This window comes from Eleginops maclovinus, chromosome 3, assembly GCF_036324505.1.
Source record: "Eleginops maclovinus isolate JMC-PN-2008 ecotype Puerto Natales chromosome 3, JC_Emac_rtc_rv5, whole genome shotgun sequence".
Lineage (NCBI taxonomy): Eukaryota > Metazoa > Chordata > Actinopteri > Perciformes > Eleginopidae > Eleginops > Eleginops maclovinus.
Window position 1 is genome coordinate 7,769,445 of NC_086351.1, and position 8,975 is coordinate 7,778,419.

An 8,975-nucleotide genomic window follows, 5' to 3' on the forward strand; every position below is an offset into this window, starting at 1 on the left:
ATACAGTTCAGATTCTTTGGGGGCCCATGTGAGTATTTGCCCTGGGCCTTTACAGTGTGCTCCTGCATCTGATCCTTTGTATTTGTTAATGTTCTCATGAGGATTTGATGCAGACTGTGGGGGATTAACCCACTGAAGGCAATGACTCTCAGTGACATGGTATTTCCTGGTTCTCCTCTCATTCATTTCCTCTTTCTCACGGTTTACTTTCCACTCCCTTGGGGTCTTTATCCACAACTTCACCTCTCCCCTGTTGGTGTAACACAACTAGTCTAACCTAGTTTATGTTACTGATGAAAACAAAGGAAGTGTGCGTTTCTGCTGCTTTCACTTACCAGATTGAACCAGCAAAAGATCTCCTCAAACTCTCAGTCTTTTACTTATTAACTCATTAAGATATGCATAGACAGACAGACAGACAGACAGACAGACAGACAGACAGACAGACAGACAGACAGACAGACAGACAGACAGACAGACAGACAGACAGACAGACAGACAGACAGACAGACAGACAGACAGACAGACAGACAGACAGACAGACAGACAGACAGAGAGCTGCTAGACTACAAATGAGAAAAAACGAAGGTGAAGGTCAGGGTGAACAAAAACACAGATTAATATTCTTGGGCTGACGACCTGCTGAAAATGGAGAGAGAGGAATCTCGCTGTTTGTGTGCGTTGGGAGGTGGGTCTGTGTGAGACAACATGGGGCCTTGCAGAGGGAAGCCAGATGGTGATGGCATTGGAGGAGAAAAGGAAATTGTTGGAAAACATGAGGGAAAGTTTAAGGCACTGCAGATGGCCAAGGCACGTGTTTACCACTTGGTGGATTTCCACTTAAAATCTTTACTGACAGATGGATTTCCAAGGCATTATATTCAATATATTGCATTGTATTCAGACACATGAAGGTCCTACATGTACTGTATTAATTAAAACAAAGAACTCAGATCTTTTACTTTTAAAAGCATCACTACAGCAGTATAGAAATACCCTTTCATTTAAAAGTACAAGTAAACTGAGTCATTATGCAGGAACACCCATTTCATAATAGTTACTTTTATTATGTTTTAGCCACAGTTTAATGTTGCAGTTGGTAAAGGTGGTGCTGATTTAAAACTGTATTCCCACTCGGATAACCCATGCTAAACTTGATTTACTCCTGATGGTTAAAGCACTCCATGTAACTGGAAGAGTGTAATACAATCGAATAAGTATAATGTTTACAACCAGGCTAAATATTGAAACAGGATGAATCAAAATTGCCTATTTTCTGACCGGCCCTTCAAAGCTCTTTTTTCTATTGTTTCTATCCATTTCAATTAAAACTTTTCTTGTTTCTATTATCATATACTGTATTGTGACTGTGTGGTACTTGGTACACTTTATGGGGTGCTTTTATTTTGAAAGGTCTTTGTTTCAGGGGTTCCTGCTTCCTGTAGAGGCCCGCTGTCTGAATCCAGTTCTGATTGGATAATTGACAAACAATCAGCCATTTTGTTTTGTACATAAAGAGTGTTTAGTCACTTTGTCTGTAAAACAGAACAAGGAGCTGTTCACATTTCAGTTCTTTGGTTATTTAAGCAGCGGCGTCTGGTTGAAGTAGCAGCAAACCACTCTTAACATCTCTGACCATGTGACGCCTGGTTGCATCTTAAAAAGGTAAAACAATAATTCAAACACAATTCAGAAAGCACGACCACTTTCTTCCCTGTTTCGCTTGAGAAGTTATTTTTTCAAAACTGTTAGACCTCATCTGATTTACATTGCGATAATGTCAGCTTTAAGCTAGTTTTATAGTGTTATTTGACCGGATTAACCCTGACTAAAATGCAGAAAGCTAATAGTGGCTAACAGTTGCTAAAAAGAGGGGGGAAAGTAAACAAATACTTTTACTGAAGAACTGAACCTTACTTGAATTTGAGGGTTTCAATGGTAAGATAGTTCTACTGTTATAGATTAAAGTATCATACTTTTACTACACAACACAATATTGTAGAAAAGTGCCACACAACACACCGTGGGAAGAGTGCTCAGGGAGAAGACCATTTTCATGCTTTTCTGAGTAATTGTGATGAGGATATGAATTGTTCTAACTCGTATATTCTCAGTTCCTAAACTTCAATATAAAGAAACCGTTTCAATGCCATACATGAGGGGGGACCCAGGTATAATCTCTATCGTGTAAGGGGTCTTTACAGTTTGGGAACCTCTGCTGCATGTCTACAACAATCTTCAGTCAGGCAGGGTCGTCCGTCCTGATTCCTGGGCTCGGACCTGCAGCGAATGTGTCACTGAACAAATGTTTTAATGTTTTTTATTGAATTAGTCCGCTCAAAGAGCAGCAGGCTGGTCGATGGTCCACTCGGACTGATGGGTAATAGCATTATCCTGCATGGGCCTGTGGATTGGCAGACAGAGGCGGACAGAGCTATCCTATCATTGATCGGCTCTCCCCTCCCGGGCCACTCTGATGCTAGCCTCCATCCAGGGTTTCATTTGTTTATGAAATATTGATATTGGCTTTCTATCTCCTTTTGGAGATGAGGAGATTCCGCTTGATGGAAATGAAAGCATTTAGACATGTTAGAAAATGTTTTGGGAACTGAAAGTCCTTTTTTCTCCAGCAGAGACATATTCAGTATGTTTTTTTTCCCAGAATTACACCATGAAGGATTTTGCTTTAATGTCATAGTTCCTTCTTTAAAGTATGAAAGTCCCTTCAGAGAAAAGGGGACCATCTGTACCTGCTTCCTTCGTAAAGCTCAGCAGTCTCATGTTACACTGCGATTACTTTACTTTCTAACTGTGAATTGAAGCCTTAGGATAAAGCAGAGGTAATCCTTTAACCCACAAACCTAAAACAACCCAAGGCAATGCAGAATTGCATATTTTGAATTATTGATCTAGGCAGAAATACTCGCGCTCAACATCAAATACTAAATACTTACCAACAAGGCTCACAGCAACATTTAAAAAATAATGGCTTTTGCATCTGTATGTTGATAGCGCCCTCTGTATGCAAAACACCCCTGTTACCAGTCCCACACCAGATCTCCCTTTTATTTAGAAAAGCTTTCTTTAACCTTCTCTTAACCACAAAACAAGCTAACTCTTGCTCCTGTGGCACAAGATGGATGCAGTCGATCTTGTCAGTAAACGGATGCTTTTGTCTTCCCTTAATGACAGTCAGGATTGACGGGCTACCACAGCCAAAGCCTTTTATGCAGGGGAAGAGCCTCTCGGATCAATAGTTGTTACCTAGGCAAAGCCCACACAACCACTAATGAATCCAGTGGCTTACAGAACAGGCAGCCACTGCTCTACACAGGAGACAAAGCTTTGGAATATTTAACGCTTTTTGTGGTAATGTAGAATTAAGCATCCAAATATACCCTTCAGATTGGATTCAAAGATACAAATTCAAGAGATTAGTGTCAGTTATATTAAAATAAAGTGTAAATAGATAAGTGAACAGACATAGTGTCATGACACAAGTGAGTTTTGTTTGTGATGTTGTGTTGCAACATGTCAGTGGTCTGTGCTCTCGGACTGGTTCTGTTGTGTTTGAGCCGTCGCTGTCTGGCACACCCATCCGTCTGTCTGCTCCACTTTTTCTGTTTTTAAGCGTAGGACTAGAGTACTGATATATCAAAGGTGGTTGAAGTATGTTAGTCACCTGTCTGGGATTTCTAATTATAAAAAGGCTTTGTGCCAACAAGCTAGCAGGTGCACTGGGGTGAGTTACAGTCCGAGTATTTTGACAGTGACGCATTTTGCTTTGTTTTGGTTTTGTACTCTAGCATATTTGATTAGGATTAAACAATGATGAGTGACAAAACCAGTCAGGTCTCAAGAGTTTGTTTCTTTTTTATCTCCAGGGTGTTTACACCACTGTTTAACTCATATCACTTTAATACAGTCCCTTATTTTTTTGTGACAATGCTGGAAACGAATAAAATAGATACAGGTTTATTCAAACATTTTATATCATTTCGTGAATGTTTTCCCACGTGGCATGAATTTGAAATTGTAGTTCCCATACCAAATCCCTGTATAATACAAAGCATCAAAATGAGAATTTAACATTTTACCAGGGGTTTGACTTTTTGGAAATAAATGATATACATTATGTGAGTATACTGAGCTTAAGTGATGCTTGTAGTGTATTTATTGGATATATAGTTTACAAATCAAAAATCTAACCAATCATTTTGACTTGAATTATATTATATATAATATTTTCTATCCACAACAACCTTGTCTTCCCACTAGCAGCTGTTTTCTACTGCAGACATAGAAACCTCTCTGAGTCGACTCACTTCCTCCTGCACTGTGCTGTGTATTACAGATAGCACTTGATGGATTCTGACAGGCTAGATTCACAAGCAGCTAAATACCCTCTAGATCCACAGAGATATGAAATGCTCTGCACCTGCACCAGACATTATGACTGATACCATCCTGCTAAACCCAGCACTTTGCTGCTCGTCTGCAGGATATTAGCTCAGCCAAAGGTTTTTCATAGACTATCAAACCGGCGCTGCGGTCCGGAAATGCTGACTTGCGTGTAAATATCAATTAAATTAGTTGGAGTGCCTGTTGCTGAGGGTGCACTGCCATGTTTTACTGGCCACCGATGCTAACAGTGCTGCGTAAATCACATCTGAACAAGAAATGAGACATTTATTAGATTATACTTGTTTACACATTTGTTTACTATGCATTTAGTCATTACATGACATATGGCAGCGAAAGATTATGGTAAACATTGACCATGCACTGATTGACATCATATCATTTGAATAATGAAGCTGATGTGGTTTAAGTAAGAATACATGACATTTTTATATTAATAAATACTTTGTTTGTTGTGATAAATTTCTCTTTTTGGGGGAAAATGTTTTGGTGAACTTGAAATAAAATCACAAAGTCACAGTAGTTTGATCAAATAATCCCCAAAGAATGTGAGTTGTTAGTGCTCGCATGATGTGATGAGAAAAGAGAAATGCCTCACACATGGAAGTAAATCAAACATAATTCATAAATATAAAACAACCACATTTGGCAGATAAATGAAAAACAACAAATAATTTATCATTTAACTCCAAGTGTTACAAATATGAAAAGCACAAATGGAGAATCTCGCAGATGAAATCACTTCTCGTCCATTACATCACTTGAGGCACAGCATTGTCAACCAGTGAAGTCTGGTAGTTTTGGTTTGAGGGGTTTGAATGTGTTTAAAACACAAGGCACATTGTGGAGTCTCCGGTGCCAAACTCCAAGCCTCTTGGTTTTCACGCCTGAAAAAGTCACCTCTGCCCCCCCCCCCCCCCCCCCTCTTCAGAGTTATGTAGGCCAGCCTGCTCAGCAGAGACAAAATGGGAGCACGGCTCTGTAGATGCAGCCTCAGCAAAACCATCTCTTTAAAGCTGTAGGTGCAGAAGCCATTTCTCACTGGAGACTGGATTATTACTGTATGCAGCTGAGGTAAAAGCATAGACACTCCTCCATTATTATATAAGTGGTTAGTGACTCATAATTTACAAATAGATACAAAGCAACACAGCTCTAACATGCAAGCAGTTCATATTCAAACAGCTACAACATAAAATACGTTAAAATAAAATGTCTTCATTTTAAATATCTACTGTATAAAGAGTTGACGCAACCCAAAAAGCTCAAATCTTAAATGCAATTGTTTCTGAGAGGGAACCAGTGCAGCTTTTACCCAATTTAAAATGTAAACAACACACTGCATTGATATGATGTTATTTTTATTAGTGTTTGCAAACATGAGGATATAAGTTCGTAAGAGAAAGGTATTTATGTGTACACCAGGTCAACAAGGTCAGTAATATGTATTGATAACCATGATTAAATATTGATATTCTGTTAACAACACACCTATGATACAGTACGTAAATACACTCATGTTAATTCATTTTAAAGTGTGTCTCCCTGTCCTGCTACACACACAAATAAATGTAATTAATTGGTCAAAAAAAGCCAAATGCACAATGAACAAGGTCAAGGATTAATCAGACTGACAACAGAAATAGCTTTTTTCCCCAAAAATGTCTACGGATTATATCTTTATATTTTTGCTTCGATAATCATCTTGTAGTAATCCTCCCTTCTCTGCTGTTCATACCCTTACAACTTTACTCTGAGTGCACACACACTGCCACATTCTTGTGCCTTTCCCAGTAGTGACAGTCTTCTGGGAAGCTCCACGCAGCTGCGGACTCCTTGTGGCGACTGACTGCGTGAACAACAAACCCACACAGCTGCTTCTCCAACACTTCCACCACCGCCGGGGCGTTCCCCTTCTTCCCCTGGCCCTCCATCACCTGCTGGATGCAGTCCCGAGGCACCGGCTGTGGTTTGGTGCTGTATGACACCACCAGGTTGATGTTGTTCACCTGCAGCACTTCGAACCAGTTCTGCCCCGCCACGTGGTGGAAATGCTCCCCTGCTCTCCAGTTCCGGTAGGTGCTTCCTGAGTGGTTGATGAGCCGCACAGACCAGCTAACCCAATCATACTTCTTGACCAAGAACTCAAGAAGCTGCTGAGTTGTATCTTGCAGATTATCGTCTTTCTTCTCTTGCAGGAGGTGTTTGGCGTCTAATTTTGCTTGCTCGGGGAAAGCAGCAATGCATGACTCGATGGTTGTCTTCATCCTGGTCTCTACTTCTTGAATTTTGCTGTTCCACTCTTGGATTTTGTCGTCTTCTTCCTCTTGGCGCTGGGTTAAGGCACAGTGGCCCAGCAGAGCGATCAGGCCCAAACAGATGAGCTCCTTCATCCGGACACAGAAATCTTCCAGGAGACGACGGTTCCTCGCTACATACCTGGAAAACAAAGAACCATTTACATGTATGTTTTATGGTTCTCCAATCCAGAGAAACCTTTAGTGTCAATAGGCGAAGATAAGAACCGCAATTAATCCAAAACTGCATAAAATATAACTATGTACCTTTCCACTAACTCTAAAATGGATTCGCCAAAGCTGTTTGTCCCCATCAGAGCATCATACAGCACAAACAGGTTCTTCTCTCCTCCAGTTTTGGCAAAATGCTCCACAAAAAGTCTGGTCTTCACCTCCCTGAACTGTGGTTTTGCCTCCAAGATGTCCATATACTTACGAAACTGGTTCCTAATGTTCTCTTCCACAGAGAAGTACTGGGAATCCAGTCTCCCCTTCTTGATCTCACAGTCGATGTCTTCCAGTTGTGTGGAGAGCACGTCAAGCTTGTTCCTCACCGTCAGGAATTGCTCCTTAACGTAGAAGACCTCTTTGCTGAGGACATTGTCTAAGGCCAGACGGAGGACCGGCGCAGCAGCCTCACAGAGCGGGAAGAGCTCACCCACAGCGCTGGCCAACACCTCGGCCCCTTTCTCAAACATGTCCATCACCGCCTCGATGGCCTCCTTCTTTTGGGCCACAACCCTCTCCAGAGGACTGTTCATGGTCTGAGACACAGAGGGACAAAATCTGGCTTCAGATGTCTTACCTTGTGAAGAAAGAAAAAGTTTGTGACAAAATTGGAGTCTTATCCTGTTTGTTCATGAACAAGACAGTATGTTGTGAGCAATTAAACGCAAGTACTATTTTCCCTGTAAATATCTCAGATTGTTTTTATCTAATAACTGCTTACTGTGCCTCTTTTAGCGTCTATTGCACCAACAGTTCAAATAAAAGGCCAAATAAAAAATACTACAATTGTGTAACAGAGCAACTTACTAAAAGTAAATACCAAATATAAGAGAAATGCCATGATTTTCAAAGACTAATTTCCTCCAGTATAGGAGATCATTGCCCATAAAGCACACACTAGTATGAAAAAGCTTTCCTCTTTATTATCAAAGTTATAAAATACAGTGGTGAAAAGTTATTCCGTGACTTCAGCTGAAATAATTAGTCAATATGTCAAGACTGTGCTTGCTGCTCCTCTAATGTGGGGATTTGCTGCTTTTCTTCATCATGTGATGATAAATTAAATGTATTTTGGACTATTTTGGGAAATGTCCAAAATATGAAAGTAACTGTAATGTCAGCCTCAAATGGAGAACATTTAAAGCATTAACATATCTTTACCTTGACCCTCTCAGCTGTGACATGGTGATGGATATTCCCAACCCACCCAGAAGATTGCAGGTAATGATGTCATATAAACAAAATGGGGTCCTGGATGAGAAAATAACATAAATACCCTTGGGTCTGCGTGTGACTCATTTCAGAGCAAGGCCAAACCATAGTTTAAAATCCTCTTTTATCTTCCTACTAACTACCTGACATCCATAAATGACATCCTCGCTGTTCAGATGTTTGTCTGATAATTGTCTCCAGATGCTGCGTCACCTAACTCCTCAACAAATGATCATCAATTGTGTTCATTCGTTTTAAAACAACACTATTTCTATACTATATTTATATTGAAGAAGAACAAATAACGACCATTTGAAATCCTCAAGTCAGTTAAAAAAAGAAATTGCTTTATAAAGAAAATCCTCAAAAGGTTTGTCATGTGTCCAAACGGCACCCTGTTTAACTGTCATGCGCACGGAAAGAATGCGCAACTGCAGGTATTTTTACGCACAAATCCCCTGAGAGCATCAGGCACACCTTAAAGCACATTTACCCCTTGGGTGGAAGATAAAGACATTCATCAAATTCCTATAATAAGAGCGTTGTTCTGTACCTGAATGAAACGGCTATGCTGCTCCTTAACGCCCGATGAGCAACAACAGCTGCAAATAAATAGTTTTTTTCCTTCAAGTCTGGGAAAATTCCCACGTTTCTCTCATTCACTGTGGAGCTCGAGAGGGGTCCAAAACTGAATCCAGAGAGGAAGAATAAATGCGCACTGAATGTCTGCAAAAGAGAGAGAGAGAGAGAGAGAGAGAGAGAGAAGGGGGAGAGAGGAGACCTTGAGAGAGAAAAGGAGAGAGAGAGAGAGAGAGA

General features: G+C 40.4%; 1 protein-coding gene and 1 long non-coding RNA gene across 4 annotated transcripts; one reads left to right on the plus strand and one right to left on the minus strand.

Moving 5' to 3' along the window:
- The first annotated feature begins 1,550 nt into the window (after positions 1-1,550).
- LOC134861487 (uncharacterized) lies at positions 1,551-6,925 on the plus strand. The gene is made up of 3 exons (XR_010165414.1): positions 1,551-1,665; positions 6,217-6,497; positions 6,621-6,925. It is a non-coding gene; the product is annotated as an uncharacterized LOC134861487 (long non-coding RNA).
- LOC134861486 (protein rapunzel-like) lies at positions 4,762-8,888 on the minus strand. 3 transcript variants are annotated; one of them, XM_063878720.1, is made up of 3 exons: positions 8,713-8,888; positions 6,987-7,483; positions 4,762-6,861 (listed from the first exon to the last, which is right to left on the minus strand). In XM_063878720.1, exons 2-3 carry the CDS (start codon positions 7,478-7,480, stop codon positions 6,171-6,173), a joined length of 1,185 nt encoding a protein of 394 aa, XP_063734790.1. In that variant the 5' UTR covers positions 7,481-7,483; positions 8,713-8,888; the 3' UTR covers positions 4,762-6,170. The 3 variants fall into 3 exon arrangements, with proteins under 3 accessions (XP_063734790.1, XP_063734789.1, XP_063734791.1); XM_063878719.1 differs by having other exon boundaries at positions 6,987-7,524; positions 8,713-8,870; XM_063878721.1 differs by lacking the exon at positions 8,713-8,888 and adding an exon at positions 8,109-8,693 and having other exon boundaries at positions 6,987-7,524.
- Between the last annotated feature and the right edge of the window lie 87 nt (positions 8,889-8,975).

Coding starts and splice junctions, on each gene's coding strand:
- LOC134861486 (XM_063878720.1), bottom strand. CDS start 7,480: ATGAACAGTCCTCTGGAGAGGGTTGTGGCCCAAAAGAAGGAGGCCATC. Junction 6,862..6,986: donor ATTTTAGAGTTAGTGGAAAG/GTACATAGTTAT, acceptor TTTGTTTTCCAG/GTATGTAGCGAGGAACCGTC.